General features: G+C 37.9%; 1 protein-coding gene across 6 annotated transcripts in view; it reads right to left on the bottom strand.

Annotated features, from left to right (window-relative positions):
* L3MBTL4 (L3MBTL histone methyl-lysine binding protein 4) overlaps positions 1 to 23,592 on the bottom strand; it is a 501,743-nt gene that overhangs the window by 213,517 nt on the left and 264,634 nt on the right. For all 6 annotated transcript variants that reach the window (XM_027577144.1, XM_027577148.1, XM_027577147.2 and 3 more), the window contains exon 13: positions 7,235 to 7,349. In XM_027577144.1, coding sequence (XP_027432945.1) covers positions 7,235 to 7,349 — 115 coding nt within the window. The remainder of the gene's footprint in view (positions 1 to 7,234; positions 7,350 to 23,592) is intronic.

Genomic DNA, 23,592 nt, shown 5'->3' with positions numbered 1-23,592 from the left:
ATTCCATCCCAAAGCAACGGAATACACATTCTTCTCTAGTGCCCATGGAACATTCTCCAGAAAAGATCACATCCTAGGTCACAAATCAGGTCTCAAATGGTACCAAAAGATTGGGATCATTCCCTGCATATTTTCAGACCACAATGCTTTGAAACTAGGACTCAATCACAAGAGGAAAGTCAGAAAGAACTCAAATCCATGGGGGCTAAAGAGCATCCTACTAAAGAATGAATGGGCCAACCAGGAAATTAAAGAATTAAAAAAATTCATGGAAACCAATGAAAATGAAAACACAACTGTTCAAAATCTTTGGGATACAGCAAAGGCAGTCCTAAGAGGAAAGTATATAGCAATACAAGCCTTTCTCAAGAAACAAGAAAGGCTCAAATACACAACCTAACCCTACACCTAATGAGCTAGAGAAAAAACAGCAAATAAAGCCTAAACCCAGCAGGAGAGAAGAGAAATAATAAAGATCAGAGCAGAAATCAATGAACTAGAAACTAAAAGAACAGTAGAACAGATCAATGAAACTAGGAGATGGTTCTTTCAAAGAATTAACAAGATTGATAAACCCCTGGCCAGACTTATCAAAAAGAAAAGAGAAATGACCCAAATCAACAAGATCATGAATGAAAGAGGAGAGATCACAACCAACACCAAAGAAATACAAACAATTATAAGAACATATTATGAGCAACTCTATGCCAGCAAATTAGATGACCTGGAGGAAATGGGTGCATTCCTAGAGATGTATCAACTACTGAAATTGAACCAGGAAGAAATAGAAAACCTGAACAGACCTATAACCACTAAGGAAATTGAAGCAGTCATCAGAAATCTCCCAACAAAGAAAAGCCCAGGGCCAGATGGTTTCCCAGGGGAATTCTACCAAACTTTTAAAGAATTAGTACGTATTCTTCTGAAACTGTACCAAAAAAAATAGAAATGGAAGGAAAACTTCCAAACTCGTTTTATGAGGCCACCATTACCTTGATCCCAAAACCAGACAAAGACTGCATCTAAAAGCAGAATTACAGACCAATATCCTTGATGAACGTGGATACAAAACTTCTCACCAAAATACTAGCCAATACGATCCAAAAGTACATTAAAAGTATTATTCACCACAACCAAGTGGGATTTATCCCTGGGCTGCAAGGTTGTTTCAACTTCCACAAATCAATCAATGTGATACAATATATTAATAAAGAACAAACAAGAACCATATGATCCTCTCAGTAGATACAGAAAAAGCATTGAACAAACTACAGCATCCTTTCTTGATCAAAACTCTTCAGAGTGTAGGGATAGAGGATACATACCTCAATATCATAAAAGCCATCTATGAAAAACCCACAGCAAATATCATTCTCAATGGGGAAAAGCTGAGAGCTTTCCCCCTAAGGTCAGGAACGCATCAGGGATGTCCAGTATCACCACTGCTATTCAACATAGTATTAGAAGTCCTAGCCACAGCAATCAGACAACAAAAAGAAATCAAAGCATCCTAATCGGCAGAGAGGAAGTCAAACTCTCTTTGCAGATGATATGATAGTTTATGTGGAAAACCCAAAAGACTCCACCCCAAGACTGCTAGAACTCATACAGGAATTCAGTCAAGTGGCAGGATATAAAATCAATGCACAGAGGGGCACCTGGATGGCTCAGTCATTAAGCATCTGCCTTCAGCTCAGGTCATGATCCCGGGGTCCTGGGATCGAGCCCCGCATCGGGCTCCCTGCTCAACGGAGAGACTGCTTCTCCCTCTCCCACTCCCCCTGCTTGTGTTCCCTCTCTCACTGTCTCTCTCTCTCTCTCTCTGTCAAATAAATAAATAAAATCTTAAAAAAAAAATCAATGCACAGAAATCAGTGGCATTCCTATACACCAACAAGAGAGAAGAAAGCGAAATTAAGGAGTCGATCCCATTTACAATTGCACCCAAAACCGTAAGATACCGAGGAATAAATCTAACCAAAGAGGCAAAGAATCTGTACTCAGAAAACTATAAAATACTCATGAAAGAAATTGAGGAAGACACAAAGAAATGGAAAAACGTTCTATGCTCATGGATTGGAAGAACAAATATTGTGAAGATGTCAATGCTGCCTAGAGCAATCTACACATTTAATGCAATCCCTATCAAAATACCATCCATTTTTTTCAAAGAAATGGAACAAATAATCCTAAATTTGTATGGAACCAGAAAAGACCCCAGATAGCCAGAGGAATGTTGAAAAAGAAAAGCAAACCTGGGGGCATCACAATTCCAGATTTCAAGCTCTATTACAAAGCTGTCATCATCAAGACAGTATGGTACTGGCACAAAAAGAGACACATAGATCAATGCAACAGAATAGAGAGCCCAACGTTCTGCATGGAGCACTGGGTGTTATAGGCAAATAATGAATCATGGAACACTACATCAAAAACTAATGATGTAATGTATGGTGATTAACATAACATAATAAAAAAAATAATAAAAATAAATAAATAAATAAATAATAAATGAAAGAATAGAGAGCCCAGAAATGGACCCTCAACTCTATGGTCAACTCATCTTTGACAAAGCACGAAAGAATGTCCAATGGAAAAAAGACAGTCTCTTCAACAAATGGTGTTGGGAAAATTGGACAGCCACATGCAGAAGAATGAAACTGGACCATTTCCTTACACCACGCACAAAAATAGGCTCCAAATGGTTGAAAGACCTCAATGTGAGACAGAAGTCCATCAAAATCCTAAAGGAGAACACGGGCAGCAACCTCTTCGACCTCAGCCGCAGCAACTTCTTCCTAGAAACATCGCCAAAGGCAAGGGAAGCAAGGACAAAAATGAACTATTGAGTCCTCATCAAGATAAAAACTTTTGCACAGCAAAGGAAACGGTCAACAAAAGCAAAAGACAATCAACAGAATGGGAAAAGATATTTGAAAAAGACATATCAGATAAAGGTCTAGTATCCAAAATCTAGAAAGAACTTATGAAACTCAACACCCAAAGAACAAATAATCCAATCAAGAAATGGGCAGACGACATGAACAGACAGTTTTCCAAAGAAGATATCCAAATGGCCACAGACACATGAAAAAGTGCTCAACATCGCTCGGCATCAGGGAAATCCAAATCAAAACCTCAACGAGATATCCCCTCACACCCATCAGAATGGCTAAAATTAACATGTCAGGAAACAACAGATGTTGGTGAGAATGCAGAGAAAGGGGAACCCTCCTACACTTTTGTTGGGAATGCATGCTGGTGCAGCCACTCTGGAAAACAGTATGAAGTTTCCTCAAAAATTTGAAAATAGAGCTACCACATGCTCCACCAATCGCACTACTGGGTATTTAGCGCAAAATTACAAATGTAGGGGTCCAAAGGTTTACATGCACCCCGATGTTTATAGCAGCAATGTCCACAAAAGCCAAACTGTGGAAAGAGCCAAGATGTCCATCGACAGATGAATGGATAAAGAAGAGTGGTATATATATAGAATGGAATATTATGCAGCCATCAAAAGGAACGAAATGTTTCCACTTGCAACAACATGGATGGAACTGGAAGGTATTATGCTGAGCGAAATAAGCCAATCAGAGAAAGACATGTATCATATGACCTCACTGATATGAGGAATTCTTAATCTCAGGAAACAAACTGAGGGTTGCTAGAGTGGTGGGGGTTGGGAGGTATGGGGTGGCTGGGTGATAAACATTGGGGAGGGTATGTGCTATGGTGAGCGCTGTGAATTGTGTAAGACTGTTGAATCACAGACTGTACCTCTGAAACAAATAATACATAATATGTTAAAAAAAAATAAGAAGATAGCAGGAGGGGAAGAATGAAGGAGGGGAAATCGGAGAGGGAGATGAACCATGAGAGACTGTGGACTCTGAGAAACAAACTGAGGGCTCTAGAGGGGAGGGCGGTGGGGGGATGGGTTAGGCCAGTGATAGGTATTAAGGAGGGCATGTATTGTATGGAGCACTGGGTGTTAGACGCAAACAATGAATCATGGAACACTACATCAAAAACTAATGATGTAATGTATGGTGATTAACATAACATAATAATAAATAAAAAACCACAACCTACTGAATGGGAGGAGATATATGCAAATAGTATATCCAGTAAAGGGTTAATATCCAAAATATATAAAGAACTCAGGCAACCAACACCACAAAAACCCAAAGAACCCAAGTAAAAATGGGTTCCTCAATAGGAACCTCAATAGACATTTTCCCATAGATAATGTACAGGTAGCCAACAGACACTTGAGAACATGTTTAACATCACTAGTTATCAGGGAAATGCAAATCCAAACCACAATGAGATGTCACCTCACACTAGTCAGAATGGCTAGTATCAAAAATACAAGAGATAACAAAGTATTGGCAAGGATGTGAAGAAAGAGGAACCCTCATGCACTGTTGACGGGAATGTAAATTTAGTGCAGCCCCTATGGAAAAAGTATGGAGGTTCCTCAAAAAATTAAAAATAGAACTACCATACTAGCCAGCATTTCCACTTCTGGATATTTATCTGAAAAAAACAAAGATACTAATTCAAAAAATGATATGCACCCCTTTGTTTTTAGCAGCATTATTTACAGTAGCCAAGATACAGAAGCAATCCAAGTATCCATCATCAGATGAACAGATACAGATGATGTGGTATATATATATACACACACACACACACACACACACACACACACACACACACACAGTGGAATATTGCTCAGCCATAAAAAGAATGAAAACTTTCCATTTGTAACAACATGGATGGACCTGGAACATATTATGCTGAGTTAAATAACTCAGACAGAGAAAGACAAATACCATAAATAACTTAAATGTGGAATCTAAACAAAGAAACAAACAAAACAAAAAAAACAGAAATAGACTCATAAATATACAGAACAAACTGGTGGTTCCTAAGGGAGAAGGAATTGGGAGAATAGGTGAAATAAGTAAAGGAGATTAAGAGGTACAAATTCCCAGTTATAAAACATGTCACAGGGATGCAACGTACAGCACAGAGTATATAATCAATAATTTTGTAATAACTTCGTATAGTGACAGACGGTAACTAGGCTTAACATGATCATTCTGTAGTGTATATAAATGTCAAATCACTATGTTGTACTCCTGAAACTAATATAATATTGTACGTGAACTATAACTCAATGATAAATAAATATAAATAAATGAATAGAAAGGAAGGAAGAAAGGATGGAAGAAAAAAATTAAAATATTTGGAAAACTCTAGTCACATTAATTTTAGCATAATTTCAAGTTTTTTAATCCTTAATAATTCACATAATTTCATATAAAAATGAAAGTCTATAGAGTATTATATCATTTCCTGATAACCAACACTAAATCAGTATATACTATTGGATGGGCAGTTTTTGAAGTATTATGTGTACATTTATATCATTTAATCATTACAAATTTTTGAGATAGACACACTAATATTATCTCCATTTTCTACATGAGGAAATGGGTACAGGGAGTCACACTGCTAAGTAAGTAGTAAAACTGAGATTCAAATGCAAGCATTCTGACTTCAGATTCCACACTTCTAACAAGCAGGCTATATTGCCTCTAGAGCTTGAATTTTGAGATCTATCTTAGGCTTATCAGGAGGATCTGTGCAACTCACTAACTAGCAGACTGCATAACCATGATGAGAAATCAAATGCAATGGCACTGGGAGGGAGCAGGCAGGGGTCAGAGATAGATTTTGGAGCAATTAAGTAAGAGAATCATTAAGACTTGGTCACTGATTATATGTGTCGGGTGAGGAAGGGATAAAAAGGGAGCAAAGTCCAGAATGGCTCTGCTTAGGAAGTAGGAAGTTTGAAAGCAAGTAGGAACCACAGCAGAAAGACAAGTTTTTTGGCTTGGGATGAAGTTCAGCTTGATCCACAGACTTTGGAATGTTTGTGAGACATTCAGTTCAAGAAGCCGGATAGGCAGCTTCACAAAAGAGCAGGCAATGGGTGAGATGGAATGAAGAGAGCTGTCCCTGTCCCTGAAATGCTGACCATCCCCACCTCCACTGTGACCATTCCTACTTGAGAATGTTACTGTGATGAGGCTGGATGTGTGCATGTCAATGGGGGACGAGGGATGGTTAACATAAAATGAGAAACATCTCTCTGACAAATTGGACTGTAAAATCAGGCAGAGTAAAAAGTGGAATCAGGAAAAAAAGCACAAAGACTAACACCATCCCTCCAATACAGGGCTGACCATGGTTTCTGGTTTTACATTCTGTATATACAGACGCCATGCTTGCTAACGCACTCTGCGTTACATAAGGACCTGTACCTTATTGATTTTTGTCGTTTTTGAAGCACCTAACAGAAGGTAGAAACGTCTGTTGGGTTATTAAGTCAGGACCTCTTCTCACTTCTATAAGAAGTCAAGGAATTACTTCAAAGATGCAGTTTGTCCTTTTAGAGCTGAGCTTCAAGCATCATCGGGCTGGCTCAGTGGAAGACAACCTCATTAACAGCATAATGTGCCAGCTTCATGCCAAGAAGCCAACAGGAGAGCCACAGAGGCAGTGAGGAACAAAGCACACAAAAGAATGCAGTGCCTGCACATGTGTCTGGAACAGGCTATTAGTCATGTCAGCCTAATCTGATCGAAGAAATCCTTCAGACAAAAGAATAAGATATTTTGGTTCAAGGCTCATTAAAATTTAGAGTGGTTAATTTCCTCCTTAACTTTAAGCAGCTAGAAAGGAAGAAAAAAACGAAGATACCAACAGAACAGAAGACTTTTTCTCAACTAAAGTTTTTTTAACTGCTGAAATTTAAAATATTTGTGTCTTCTAAAACTTTTTGAAATCTATAAAACAAAATTAAGATGGAATGTTTAAAAAAAACAAAATGCACTTCAGTGAAAATCAATGGCACAAATTAGATGGATTTAGACCAGGCTAAGTTTTCCAAACTGAAATGTAGAAAATAAAGATTTTTCTAGACAACACTATCAAAATAATTTTTTAATGATTATTATAACTTTTCTTTTACATAAAGCATACCCTTTGAAGCTTAACTGAATAATTAGATTTCAGTTTAGCTATAGCACTGATTAGTCAATTCACCTATCTGATATTTAGCTTTAAAATACTTACAATGACATGAAAAAAAAACTGCATTCAGGTAGGAATTCAGGCTGAGTATTTAAAAATCAACAACAAAGAGCAAAATACTCACGATATGGAATTTCCAGTGGATGCCCTGTTATATCACACCATCCAATTGGGTGAATGTCAGGGCTGTCTGCATCCATCCAGTAGTCATATTTGTGGTCCCACCCATCGAAATGAACCTGTTGAGTAATTAGTATTTAGTAATTAGTATTTCACTATGCCTATATCAAAATACTAGAAAACAGACCTCTGAAATTGAGACTGAAATTATAATCATACATTACAACTGAAACAATATTTAAAATGTGCCATCAAAGAGCCTTCTAATCTAACCACCAAAAGCTGTTGTACCAATTTTTCCGAGGAATGAAAGTTGGTAAATAAATAAAAAAATCTGTCAGAGATTGATTAGAATTTGAAGGGATAATATCAATCAATTTTCCCAAATAAGTAATAAATACAGTAATGCTGGTGGGAGGGCACTTCCTCTCCTGGTTGCCATTGCAAAAATCATGTCAGTATCATCAACAAGAGTCACCAGTTTGACCTCAGTACAAGCCTTATATCATTGGGAAATGCATGGATTTTAGAGATAGTGAAAGAAAGCAATAAATTTCAAAATCCTGACAAACAAGGAGAGATGGAGCCACTGGAACAATGGAGGCAAAGGAGTGGACAAAATATGCTGAGGTAGACAGATTAACAGCTATCCTGAGAGCTGTAAAGGATGGTGTAAGCTTTCAGGAAACCCAAGGAAGAGATATGGCTCAGGTCCAGCAATCCAGCAATCCAGCAATCCAGCAATCCAGCAATCCACTGTTTTGCATCTTACCAACAAAACACACATACACATAACTCACATATATACATACAGGTCCAAGAATAATTAAAATAAAACTCGATTTCTGAAACAAAAATCACATACTTCTTGCTGAAACTTATCAAACTCTATGTTCCAAAAGTCTCATATCAGGATGAAAGAATCAAATTATTTGTACAGGCAAAAAAAAATAAGAATGATAATATTTTATGACCTTACTCTCTTACATATTTTCTGTTCCTATCAATCAAATGGAGAATACCTTTTACAATGCAAAAATAAAAGCCACAATTTTTTGAAACTCATAATTTGAATAAAAAGAGCAAGACCGCATGCATTATAATAAACCAACTGAAACATAAGTCTATTATGCAGGACATAGGACCAAAAGAAAAAAAAAGGTAAAATTGTGTGTAGTAAATCCCAAATAGAGTCCAACACGTCTTCTCAAGATCCATCTTTCTAAACAAGTGGTTCTCCAAGTTTGGTTCTCAGACCATCAGCATCAGCATCACCTGGACACACATCTGAAATGCAGATTGTTGGGCCCCAACTCAACCCACTGAATCAGACACTGTAAAATACAGGGCCTAACAATCTGTGTGTAAATCAGTCCTCCAGATGCATCTAATATAAGCATAAGTTTGAGAACGAATAATCTTAGGAATAACTTTCAAAAGCATATTAAAGCATATTTCTACCGGATGTAGACTTCTGGCCGAGACAGAGTGGCCTTCCCCAAAGTAGCTATAAAGCTGGACAAAACATAGGAAGTGATTGTTTTTAGACACTGGCCAACAGGCACCACAGATATGGAATCCCTATGCACACCTAGATGAGCCCTGTCAGCCTGTGGACAATTTCCTGAGAGCAGTACAGGGAGGAGAAACCTAAACAAAGCAGTCTTGCTGTGCTGAGGAGACACATATTGCAGTTCAGCACTGGTGACACAGCTGAAAATTGGAGGACAAACACTAGAGAGAACAGAGCTACATGGAAAGGGACCCCAGAAATCTGTTTTTTGTTTTTTGTTTTTGCAAGACCTTGGTCAAGGGCTGGACTGTACATACACAAGGTGAGACATGGTGAAGTGAAGCAAAGAGCATCTGATACAGATGCTGCAAGTAAAATGAAGATAGTAGAGGTCACACTCACCTGGGAAAGTAGAGAGATCAGAGTGCAGAGATCTTAAAAATACCTTGATAATTTGACTGAGACACCAAAAAGGCCATACTCCTGGAATAAGAACCATGTCCTAGAGTATTCTGGCCCTAAAAAAGACTAAAATCAAACCTCAACAAGCATAAGAACAGCCATCAGTATTAACTGCCTGACAGAACAAACTCTACCCTTTTTAAAGGAAGACAGGTACTCCCAAATCCGAACAATGCATCACTCATAATGTCCAACATAAAATAAAAATGCATTTGACATGCAAATAATAAGCAGGTGAATGTGAACCTTACTCACTATTTTTAAAAAGAGACCCTGTGATGGCCCAGATGTTGTAATTAGTAGACAAGACCTTTTTAAGTAGCTATTGAAATGTTTAAGGACTTAAAGGAAAAATGGTCTTGATGATGGAACAGATAGGAAATCTCAGCAGGGAAAAGGAAACTGTAAGATGTAAACAAATAGAAATTCTAGAACTGAAAAGCAAAATATCTGAAATACAAAGTTTCTGAATTGGCTTAATAACAGATTAGACATGGCAGAAAAATGGGTAAGTGAACATGAAAACAGGTTCACAGAAATTATTAATCTAAAGCACATACAATAAAAAATTTTGAAAACAAACAGAGCCTCAGGTACTTGTAAGATAGGATCGATTGGCCTAACAGACATGCATTTAGAGTCCAGAAGGAGAGGGGAGACAATGGAGCAGGAATAATGGTCAAAGCAGACAAAAGTTGAAGAAATAACATCAACAAAATCTCCCTATTTTGGTAAAAAAAAAAAAAACTTACAAGCTTAAGATAAACAACAAAACCAAGCATAATAAATACAAAGGAAATTAGGGTGCCTGAGTGACTCAGTTGGTTAAATGACTGACTCTTTTGTTTTTGGCTCAGGTCATGATCTCGGGATCCTGGAATCAAGCTCCACGTCGGGCTCCACGTTCAAAAAGGAGTCTGCTTGTGGATTCTCTCTCTCCCTCCCCCCCACCCCTCCTCTCTCTCAGTCTCTTTCTTAAATAAATAAATAAATCTAAATAAATACAACCACTAAAAAATGAAAGACAAAAGAAAAATTTTGAAAGCAAAGAAGTACAACATATTACATACAGTGAACATGACAGGAATGTAGCCAACTACTCATCAGAGACAGAACAGGCAAGAAGACAAGGAAATTACATCTTTAAAGCAGTGAGGGAAAAAAACTGTCAATCTGAGATTTTATATCTTACAAAAAAATCCTTCAAAAAGAGTAAAATTAATTTTCAGATAAACAAAAACTGAGAAAATATTCACCTATAGATGTACATTGCAAGAAATACTACAGAAAGTATTTCAAATGAAAGGTAAGTATTATCAGATGGAATGACCGCAATTTTGAAAAAAAAATGAACGAATTTAGAAGACCCACTCTATCTGATTTCTACAATTACTATAAAGCCACAGTTAGGAAGACAGTGTTGTTTTGGCTTAAGGATAGGGAAATACATTATTGGAACAGAAAAGATTATATCAGTTCACCCACACATATACTGTCAATTGCTTTTCAACAGATATGACAAGACCACTCAATGTGGAAAGAGAAGTATTTTCAGCAAATGATACTGGATCAAGTGGATATCCACATGTGAAAAAATCCAAACCAGGTGATTTCTACCTCACCTCCCACATAGAAAATAATTTGAAATGGACCATAGACCTAAACAAAAAGCTAAAACAATCAAACTCAAAAATAAAACTGAAAATAAAATCTTCATGATACTGGGATACTCAAGGATTTCTTAACACACAAACAGCACTACCCATAAAAGAATAAATTGATAAATTCAATTTTTATCATAATAAAAAACTTCCGTTCTTCAAAATCATCATTAATTCAAATGTAATACATTTATCTGACAAAAGACTTGACAACTCAACAAATAATGGGCAAAAGATTTGATATGCTCTATGGGAAAAAAAGGTTCATGAATGGTCAATAAGTAAATAAAAAAATTCTCAACTTCACTATTCATCAAAGAGAACAAAATGAGATATACTACACACCCACTTGTACAACTTAAATTAAATGACTGACAACATCAATTACTGGTGAGGCTGTAGAGCTCCCAGAACATTCATACAATGTCAGTGGGGCTGGAAAATTGTACAATCACTTTAGAAAATGTTTTGCTACTTTATTATAGATTTAAGATATTTCTAAATTGTGACTCCTGGCAATTCCACCCAAAAGATGAAAATACAAAGCTGTGTAAACATATGTTCCTTGCAATTTCATTCAAAATGCCAAAAGCTGAAAATAACCTAAATAACCTAAATGCCCAACAGATGAATTCTATTCACAAGCAACCATAGTATGTGCATAAGATGAATAGTAGTCACCAACAAAAAGGGATAGATTGTTTATGCATGCACAAACATGGCATCAATCAAACAGACATCATATAAAGAAAGAAGGCAGACACAAAAGAATGCATACTCTATTTTTCCATTTATATGAAGTTTGAGAACAGGCACAGAAATCAGATCCATGTTTGTCTGGGAGAAGGTGGGAAGGAGAACTGCCCCCAATGGAGGACAAAGGAAGATTCTGTGGTATTGGATAGGTGTCAAATCATGATTGGGGTGGGTGGTTATACAGGACGTATGTTTCTCAAAAGTCATCAAAATCCAAACACAAAATTTGTAACCTTTTATCATATGTAAAATATAGCTCAATAAAGTTAACTTATTTAAAATATTTCTACATGCAGCTGCTATCAAATGGGGCTAATTCTGATCTTTTACTATATTTATATAGTGTGATGTTTCAGCCCTCTGGACACAGCCAAACTGCCTAATACTGTCAGTACCAGACAACTAAATATTTAGTTGTGGATCTGGGGGCAGCTGTAGTGATTAGGGAAGTTTTTATTTGCAGGTTGTTGTGTACAGTAACTTCTCACATTTGCTTTTTGTAAAAATGTCTTAATGGAGGAGGAGCAAGATGGTGGAGGAGTAGGGACCTAAATTTTGTCTGGTCCCAGGAATTCAGCTAGATAGGGATCAAACCATTCTGTACACCTATGAACTCAACCAGAGATCAAAGAAAAGAATAGCAGCAACTCTCTGAACAGAAAAGCGACCACTTTCTGGAAGGTAGGACGTGCGGAGAAGTGAATCCGAGGCGATATTCGGGAGGATAGACGACGGGGGAGGGGGGCCTCCGTCAGCCACTATCAGCAAGTGATAGAGCAGCAGAGCACAAAATCGGAACTTTTAGAAGTCAGCTCCGCTGAGGGATGTTGCTCCAGTGGCTAAGCAGGGGTGGACCCGTCGCGGGACAGTGTGGTCTCAGAACCCTTGGGGTCACAGAAAGACTGGGGCTGCCTGAGTGCGGCAGAGGTCCCAGGTATCAGAGCAGGGAAGCCGGCTACAGAGACAGAGCTGAGGCGCGGGCTGTCAGCTCCGGGTTGCCATAAACTGTGATCCGCGTCACAGTCGGGCCACTGCTCCTCCAGCAGGGACCCAACAAGCGGCAGATCCAGGGAGACGCCCCTTCCTCCCCAGGGAGGAGTGGCATGGAAGGGCACCGCAGGGTTCTGCTGGGTTTGGAGACTCCACACCAGGTAGGTAGTCAGGTACCAGAGATAGAAACGCTCGGTCACAGGCCGGGTGAGCACGGAGTGCGGCCAGAGACCGGGGAGACGGGAGTGACTGACTTGCTTTTCTCTGGGGGCGCACTGAGGAGGGGGGCCCCGAGTTCTCGGCTACTCAGGTGCTGAGATTGGGAGGCCACCATTTTCACCCTCATCCTCCAAAGCTGTACGGAAAGCTTGCAGGGAACAAAAGCTCCTGAGACGGGCGCCTGGGTGGCTCAGTCGTTAAGTATCTGCCTTCGGCTCAGGTCATGATCCCAGGGTCCTGGGATCGAGCCCCGCATCGGGCTCCCTGCTCAGCGGGAAGCCTGCTTCTCCCTCTCCCGCTCCCCCTGCTTGTGTTCCCTCTCTCGCTGTGTCTCTCTCTGTCAAATAAATAAAATCTTAAAAAAAAAAAAAAAGAAGCTCCTGAGAGCAAAACCCGAGATTAATTAGCCCCGCCCCCGGCAAGGGCAGGGCAATTCCACCTCCAGCAAAGACATTTGGGAACCACGGCAACAGGCCAATCCCCCCACCCCCCCTCAGAAGATCAGCAAGAACAGCCAGCCAAGACCAAGTTTACCAATCAATGAAAACAGCAGAACTCCAGCACTAGGGGAATACTGCACATAGAATTCATGGCTTTTTCCCCCTGATTCTTTAGTCCTTCAAAGTTAATTATTTAATTTTCTATTTTTTCTTTTTCCCTTTTTCAACATCTTATCAATCTCTTTTTTAAAAATCTTTTTTATTTTTAATTTTTAGAGTCATATTCTATCTCTTCATTGTAGTTAACCTTATTTTTGGTATATATAGAAGCTGTTCTCTCTTTAAAATTTTGGGATACAGTTTCTACTAACAAAATATTACCTAAATCTCTAGTGTATGGCTTTGTTCTAGTCTCCTACCTGATCACATTCTCTCCCCGCCCTTTCTTTTAATTTCTCTTCTGTTTTCGAACAACTTCTTACTTTAACAATTCCTTTTATAAAATCTTTTATAATTTTCATCTTTACAGTCATATTCCATCCCTTCATCATATTTACCCCTATTTTTGTACATATATGTTTTTCTTTCCTACAATTTTGGGAGACAGTTTCTTTAAACAGACCAAAATACACCCAAAACCTATTGTGTGGTACTGATCTATTCACCATCCTGATCATATCTGATCATATTCTTTTTTTCCTTTTTTCTTTCTTTCCCTTTATTTTCCCCCAGTTTCAGGTCTCTTCTGATTTGTTTAATGTATATTTTTCTGGTGTCATTGTTACCCTATTAGCGTTTTGTTCTCTCATTCATCGATTCTCCTCTGAACAAAATGACAAGACAGAAAAACTCACCTCAAAAAAAAGAACAAGAGGCAGTACTGACGGCCAGGGACCTAATGAATACGGACATTAGTAAGATGTTGGAACTAGAGAGCAGAATGATGATTACACAGTTACAAAGTGGGCTTGAAAAAAGCATGGAAGATGCTAGAGAAACCCTTTCTGGAGCAATAAAAAAACTAAAATCAAACCAAGTCGAAATCAAAAAGGCTATTAATGAGGTGAAATCAAAAATGGAGGCTCTAACTGCTAGGATAAATGAGGTAGAAGAGGGAATTAGTGACACAGAAGACCAAATGATGGAAATAAAGAAGCTGAGAAAAAGAGAGATAAACAACTACTGGATCACAAGGGCAGAATTCGAGAGATAAGTGATACCATAAGATGAAACAATATTAGAAGAATTGGGATCCCCGAAGAAGAAAGAGAGGGGAAGAAGGTATATTGGAGCAAATTATAGCAGAGAACTTCCCTAATTTGGGGAAGGAAACAGGCATCAAAATCCAGGAGACAGAGAACCACCCTCAAAATCAATAAAAATAGGTCAACACACCGACATCTAATAGTAAAACTTACAAGTCTCAGAGACAAAGAGAAAATCCTGAAAGCAGCTCAAGACAAGAGGTGTGTAACCTACAATGGTAGAAAAATTAGATTGGCAACAGACCTATCCACAGAGACCTGCCAGGCCAGAAAGGACGGGCATGATATATTCAGAGCACTAAATGAGAAAAAAATGCAGCCAAGAATACTATATCCAGCTAAGCTGTCACTGAAATAGAAGGGGAGATTAAAAGCTTCCAGGACAAACAAAAACTAAAGGAATTTGCAAACACAAAACCAGCCCTCCAAGAAATATTGAAAGGGGTCCTCTAAGCAAAGAGAGAGCCTAAAAGTAACAAAGACCAGAAAGGAACACAGACAATATACAGTAATAGTCACCTTACAGGCAATACAGTGGCACTAAATTCATATCTTTCAACAGTTACCCTGAATGTAAATGGGCTAAGTGCCCCAATCAAAAGACACAGGCTATCAGATTGCATAAAAAAACAAGATCCATTGATATGCTCTCTACAAGAGACTCATTTTAGACTCAAAGACACCCCTAGATTGGAAGTAAGGGGGTGGAAAACCATTTACCATGCTAATGGACACCAAAAGAAAGCTGGGGTGGCAATCCTTATATCAGACAAACTAGATTTTAAAACAAAGACTGTAATAAGAGATGAGGAAGGACACTATATCCTACTTAAAGGGTCTATCCAACAAGAAGATCTAACAACTGTAAATATCTATGCCCCTAACACGGGAGCAGCCAATTATGTAGGCCAATTAACAACAAAATCAAAGAAACACATTGACAACAATACAATAATAGTGGGGGACTTTAACATCCCCCTCAATGAAATGGACAGATCATCTAAGCAAAAGATCAACAAGGAAATAAAGACTTTAAATGACACACTGGACCAAATGAACTTCACAGGTATATTCAGAACGTTCCGTCCCAAAGCAACAGAATACACATTCTTTTCTAGTGCCCATGGAACATTCTCCAGAATAGATCACATCCTAGGTCACAAATCAGGTCTCAACTGGTACCAAAAGACTGCGATCATTCCCTGCATATTTTCAGACCACAATGGTTTGAAGCTAGAACTCAATCACAAGAGGAAAGTCGGAAAGAACTCAAATACATGGAGGCTAAAGAGCATCCTACTAAAGAATGAATGGGCCAACCAGGAAATTAAAGAAGAATTGAAAAAATGTAAGGAAACAAATGAAAATGAAAACACAACTGTTCAAAATCTTTGGGTTGCAGCAAAGGTGGTCCTAAGAGGAAAGTATATAGCAATACAAGCTTTTCTCAAGAAACAAGAAAGGTCTCAAATATACAACCTAAACTTACACCTAAAGGAGAGGGAGAAAGAACAGCAAATAAAGCCTAAACCCAGCAGGAGAAGAGAAATAGTAAAGATCAGAGTAGAAATCAATGAAATAGAAATGAAAAGAACAGTAGAACAGGTCAACGAAACTAGGAGCTGGTTCTTTGAAAGAATTAACAGGATTGATAAACCCCTGGCCAGACTTATCAAAAAGAAAAGAGAAATGTCCCAAATAAGTAAAAATATGAATGAAAGAGGAGAGATCACAATCGACACCAAAGACATACAATTATAAGAACATATTATGAGCAACTATACGCCAGCAAATTAGATAATCTGGAAGAAATGGTTGCATTCCTACAGATGTATCAACTACCAAAACTGAACCAGAAAGAAATAGAAAACCTGAACAGATCCATAACCACTAAGGAAATTGAAGCAGTAATCAAAACTCTCCCAAAAAACAAGAGCCCAGGGCCAGATGGCTTCCCAGGGGAATTCTACCAAACATTTAAAGAAGTAATAGCTATTCTTCCGAAACTGTTCCAAAAAATAGGAATGGAAGGACAACTTCCAAACTCGTTTTCTGAGGCCAGCATTACCTTGATCCCCAAACCAGACAAAAACCCCATCAAAAAGGAGAATTGCAGACCAATATCCCTGACAAACATGGATGCAAAAATTCTCACCAGACTACTAACCAATAGGATCCAACAGTACATTAAAGGATTCTTCACCACGACCAAGTGGGATTTATCCCTGGACTGAAAGGTTGGTTCAACATCTGCAAATCAATCAGTGTGATACAATGTATTAATAAAAGAAAGAACAAGAACCATATGATCCTCTCAATAGATGCAGAAAAAGCATCTGACAAAGTACAGCATTCTTTCTTGATCAAAACTCTTCAGAGTGTAGGGATAGAGGGTACATACCTCAATATCATAAAAGCCATCTATGAAAAACCCACAGCAAATATCATTCTCAATGGGGAAAACTGAGAACTTCACCCCTAAGGCCAAGAACATGGTAAGGATGTCCACTATCACCACTGCTATTCAACACAGTACTAGAAGTCCTAGCCTCAGCAATCAGACAACAAAAAGAAATCAAAGGCATCCGAATCGGCAAAAAAGAAGTCAAACTCTCACTGTTTGCAGATGATATGATACTGTATGTGGAAAACCCAAAAGAATCCACCCCAAAACTGCTAGAACTCATACAGGAATTCAGTAAAATGGCAGGATATAAAATCAATGCACAGAAATCAGTGGCATTCCTATACACCAACAAGACAGAAGAGAGACAAATTAAGGAATCGATCCCATTTACAATTGCACCCAAAACCACAAGATACCGAGGAATAAATCTAATCAAAGAAGCAAAGAATCTGTACTCAGAAAACTATAAAATACTTATGAAAGAAATTGAGGAAGACACAAAGAAATGGAAAAACGTTCCATGCTCATGGATTGGAAGAACAAATATTGTGAAGATGTCAATGCCACTAGAGCAATCTACACATTTAATGCAATCCCTATCAAAATACCATCCATTTTTTTCAAAGAAATGGAACAAATAATCCTAAATTTGTATGGAACCAGAAAGACCTCGAATAGCCAGAGGAATGTTGAAAAAGAAAAGCAATCCTGGGGGCATCGCAATTCCAGATTTCAAGCTCTATTACAAAGCTGTCATCATCAAGACAGTATGGTACTGGCACAAAAAGAGACACATAGATCAATGCAACAGAATAGAGAGCCCAACGTTCTGCATGGAGCACTGGGTGTTATAGGCAAATAATGAATCATGGAACACTACATCAAAAATTAATGATGTAATGTATGGTGATTAACATAACATAATAAAAAATAATATAAAAATAAATAAATAAATAAATAAATAAATAAATAAATAAATAAATAAATAATAAAAGAATAGAGAGCCCAGAAATGAACCCTCGAGGAACTCTATGGTCAATTCATCTTCGACAAAGCAGGAAAGAATGTCCAATGGAAAAAAGACAGTCTCTTCAACAAATGGTGTTGGGAAAATTGGACAGCCACATGCAGAAGAATGAAACTGGACCATTTCCTTACACCACGCACAAAAATAGGCTCCAAATGGTTGAAAGACCTCAATGTGAGACAGGAGTCCATCAAAATCCTAAAGGAGAACACGGGCAGCAACCTCTTCGACCTCAGCCGCAGCAACTTCTTCCTAGAAACATCGCCAAAGGCAAGGGAAGCCAGGGCAAAAATGAACTATTGGGACTTCATCAAGATAAAAAGCTTTTGCACAGCAAAGGAAACAGTCAACAAAATCAAAAGATAACCAACAGAATGGGAGAAGATATTTGCAAATGACATATCAGATAAAGGTCTAGTATTCAAAATCTATAAAGAACTTATGAAACTCAACACCCAAAGAACAAATGATCCAATCAAGAAACGGGCAGAAGACACGAACAGACATTTTTCCAAAGAAGACATCCAAATCGCCAACAGACACATGAAAAATTGTTCAATGTTGCCCGGCCTCAGGGAAATCCAAATCAAAACCTCAATGAGATACCACCTCACACCAGTCAGAATGACTAAAATTAAAAAGTCAGGAAACGACAGATGTTGGTGAGGATGCAGAGAAAGGGGAACGCTCCTACACTGTTGGTGGGAATGGAAGCTGGTGTAGCCAGTCTGGAAAACAGAATGGAGGTTTCTCAAAAAGTTGAAAATAGAGCTACCGTATGACCCATCAATTGCACTACTGGTTATTTATCCCAAGGACACAAATGTCTTGTCTGAAGGGGTACGTGCACCCCAATGTTTATAGCAGCAATGTCCACAATAGCCAAAGTATGGAAAGAGCCAAGATGTCCATCGACAGATGAATGAATAAAGAAGAGTGGTATATATAAATAAATATATATATATATATATACACAATTGAATATTATGCAGCCATCAGAAAAGGGAAATCTTGCCATTTGCAATGACGTGGATAGAACTAGAGGGTATTATGCTGAGCGAAATAAGTCAAATCAGAGAAAGACATGTATCGTAGGATCTCAGTGATATGAGGAAGTCTTAATCTGAGGAAGCAAACTGAAGGTTGCTGGAGTGGTGGGGGTTGGGAAGGATGGGGTGGCTGGGTGATAGACACTGGGGAGGGTATGTTCTATGGTGAGCGTTGTGAATTGTGTAAGACTGATGAAATACAGACCCATACCTCTGAAACAAATAATACATTATATGTTTAAAAAAAAAAAAAGAAGAAGATAGTAGGAAGGGAAAAATGAAGGGGGGGGAAATCGGAGGGGGAGACGAACCATGAGAGACTATGGATTCTGAGAAACAAACTGAGGGTTCTAGAGGGGAGGTGGTGGGGGGATGGGTTAGCCTGGTGATGGGTATTAAAGAGGGCACGTATTGAATGGAGCACTGGGTGTTATACGCAAACAATGAATCATGGAACACTACAACAAAAACTAATGATGTAATGTATGGTGATTAACATAATATAATAAAGTAAAATTTAAAAAAAATATTTAATTGTGAAAGGCACAATCGGCACTCCTTTCAAGAATGATGCCTATTGCTCTGGATTTACCAACAGAAAGTTTATGGAAACATGTAAAATGGAGTGAAGGAGAAATAGAAAATTTTCTCAAATTTTAATATTTCATCCTACATGCAGTGTCCTTCTCTTTTCAGTTTGCAGTGCAACTGTTTATGTTTCAGAAGCAAGGAGACCACAAACAAGACAGGGCAAATCTTGCTCCAAGGGGTCAGGTCTATTTCTGCTATTGTATCTGGACTTGGGAATCCTAGTGTGGAATTCAGGTCTATAACTGAAAAACTAAAATGACAGTATCTTTTAAAAGTTTTTGAAAGCAGATACAATGTTTTTATGTACTTTGTTCAATTTTTCCCTTATGTTTATTAAGAAATATTAAATTACCCTTTCCAATGCTGTATGTAATTACTTACAATGAAACCATGGGAATTAAAAAGAGCCCTTCCTAATCCAATGATGCAATGCTCTACTCCCCCTCCAACAAGGGCCATGTAAACTTGGAATATATAACCAAAATCTGACCCATATACATCTTTATGAAAGATATTTTCATATCTGTGGATCTTCATATCTCTGGATTTGAATATCCAGTTTTAAGAATTCTAACCAGATGGTCAAGTTAATAAAGGAGATTGGCATTTTAAGAATATTTACAGAGTCCTTTCATAAAGGAAAGAATTATTTTGAAAACCAAATCATCTCCATTTCATGCATTTATGATTTTCAAATATTTGGGGTTGTACAAAGCTGAGGTAAACATATGGACACTTCTCACTCAGGTTTTGATAAACTGGAAAACAAAGTCAGCTAATTGAATCAAACAGTCTCAAGTTGGTAAAGGTCAGATAATTGAACCAAACAGTCTCAGGGATTGGTAAAATAACTTGAACATTTAAGAATTAGGTCAGCATATTAAAAAACAAGGCCATATGCCTTAGTGTAAATCCAAAGCTTTCAATCGTCTGGACTGACACCATCTCTCTCGCTTTGCCTCATCATTACTGTCCCTCTGTTCTCCAGCCTTACCACTACACCTCAGCCATCTTCTTGCTGCCATGACTACTAGCACCATGACTTACACACCGTCAGGACTCAAAAAGCCATCGGTGGAATGAGATGCATGGCAGTAACCATCACTCCTCACTGTTCCTTAGGGCAGCTGGAAAATAAACAGTTTTTTATCTAGGAACACTGCAGCTAAATTTAATGCTCAATCACAACAATTTTATTAGCCTAAGTGATACTATTATGCTTGTTTGCTTCTGCTATATGGTTTTTCAATTTGTATTTCCCGCTTTAATGGGCTTACTGGATATGTGTAGTTTATTGTCAGAGGCCTCAAATCTATTTTAAAGGCCTATGGTGAATAAATTATAAGCATGTAGATAATGTTAACTTATTCAGAAAGAGGCTCCACTGTACCTGAACTCTTCTAGCTTTAACTGAGTACATTTTCAGTTAACTAGACTTAACCTTACATTTCATTCTAGAAAGAAAAACTGAGTTTTTATATATTATTCCTGATATCTATTACTCATAACTATTGGAGCTAAGAAGACTAGTAAATCTCACTTCCTGTGATGCAGACCTCTGTTGCTGGATGGTGTGGGGGATGCAGAAATAGTACTAGACCAGGCATATGTTCCTCTGTAGGACAAACATGCTCACCTCACCCCTTCACAGAAATACCACCATCATCTAAGGGCAAGAGCACTGGGTATAGCATGGGACTCACTTTGGTTGTATGTTTACATATTCCAGACACAGCTGTGAAATATATACATTATCACTTAATGTCTACAATATGTTATTTTCATAGATTCTGGAAAGGAACCTTTGAAAAGGTCTGCCAAGATCCCACTACTAGTAAACGGCAAAACCAGACTTGAGCTGAGAACAGTTTATTGAGAGAACCATATAAAAATACAAATTGTGAGGATATTCAGGACTGCTATACCTAAGAATCTACTGTAGCAGAGTTAAATTACATTATGAAAGGAATCTTCGTAATGACAATAAAACACCATGGACTAAGACAGGGCTGCAGTCCAGAACTACCTATACTTTTGCACATTCAACATTAATTCTACACTGAGCCAATCTGCTCACGGGTTTATCCGGGCAAGAACAGAGGGGGAGGGAACATGGAAAAAAGGAGTTTTAACAGACAAGTGTATAGACTTTTAAAATTAGTCTCACACATTACTATCCCCATTTTACATAAGAAACTAATGAGATACATAGGGATTAGGAAATGTACCCACCATTTCCAAGTCACTGATTGTGATGTGAAACCCTCACTCTCCCCCCGCCCCGGCCATGAGCCTGAATTCCTGTTCAGCAGTGTTGGAACTGGAAGCCCCTACCTCCGTTCTTTTCCAGAGCTTCACACCCACTCTAGGTAAATTACCTCAATTCCCTTTCCTGCTAACATCTCCCTAAACCCATCTGCTCTTTCACAAATATAATTGTTTCCATCTTCCTTTTAGTTCATTCCTATAATAAGTATTATAGAGAAAGACATGTAATCATTAAATTGAAAAATTAACAGCTTCACAATAGCTATTCTAAAATACATTTCATTTTTTAAGGCCACGACCCAAATTCAACATATTTCTTGGACAGTGGTTTTCAAAATTCAGTAAGCAAAATACCAACTGTCTCCTGCCCTACCAGAACTCTAATTCAGGGGGTGGGGGATGTCAGGAACAATGCCTAGTAATTGTATTTTTTTAACCACACATCTTAGATTATGTGCTACAGGTGATTTTTGGATAAAACTTTTTAAAATGTTTCCTTAGTGTATCCCCCTGGCAACAAGGTTGTTAATCAACTGAACTTACCATTAAACTCACAGTTACATCTAAAGCAATGAAGAATAACTTATTTTTTAAAACAGTCACAAATCTTTTTTAATTCTGTAAAACAACCAGTCCAAGAGGGATCTGGTTGAAGGCCTAATGCAGAGGACATTCAACTCCAAATGTTTCCATTTGTGATAAATATGTCTACATAAGTTTCCATTTCTCTATTTCTATGGTTACTGTTATAACAAATACAATTAGTTTTTCCCTTGAAATATATTTTCCCCATAAGATTCCCACAAGAAATAAAAATGCCAAATTTCCCATAGAATCCCCAGGGCTTTAATTCTTGTTAAGAAATCTAAATATTTCATCAGAGTTAGGCATAATAATAGCCACATTCAGGGCTCCACAGCCACAGGTCTGTGGGTACTATCTTAGGGTTATAAGCAGTGTGAGGACACACAATCTCAAAATCAGTTTATGGTGATAACTAACATAAATACATTTATAAGCTCTGTTGTAAGATTTAAAAAGTGTTAACCACTGAAGCGACATATGGTACACATCCATTGTGAATATAAAGGCCATTTCCCTTCTGGCTCACCAGGCTGTGCTGCCTTCCTCTTCTGTTCCGGACACTGGTCCTCACAATGAACACTGTTTCAACATGCACTCTCCATTTGTCCTGACATTCCGAATTTCCACTTTGGATCTGGTATCAAATCATCAAGGTTTTTCTACTAACTCACAAACTATTCATACTTATTATTTACAAACCGCCAACAAAAAGGACTTTAGCTGCTTACATTAAAAGGTAATATTTCTAAATATGAATAGTAGGACATAAGGCATGTGAAAGAGAAGAAAAGCTGGTTATATTTTGAGGGACCACATAATTTATTGTCCAAATGGGACATTTTAGAGTGTAAGAGGGAGCACTATTGAGTATCCCAGGTAAGCCAAGATACATAACTACCCTAGTCTAAGGATGATTGCTATAAATAATTCCCCCCCAAAAAAAAGCAATGGCAAAGGGGAAATATTACAATTCTTATTATAATATGAAAAAACCACACCAGTTAAAGTCCCCAAATTTTCACTGATAGGAATTTATTGTACAGACATTTATATAGGGAACATTAAATAACACAATGGACAATATGATACAAGGCATAAATAATGATTTATGCAACTACATCATATCTAC

The sequence above is a fragment of the Zalophus californianus genome, chromosome 14 (genome assembly GCF_009762305.2).
Source record: "Zalophus californianus isolate mZalCal1 chromosome 14, mZalCal1.pri.v2, whole genome shotgun sequence".
NCBI lineage: Eukaryota > Metazoa > Chordata > Mammalia > Carnivora > Otariidae > Zalophus > Zalophus californianus.
The sequence above is the reverse complement of the archived record's forward strand: the minus strand, read 5'-3'. Positions and strand labels throughout refer to the sequence as shown.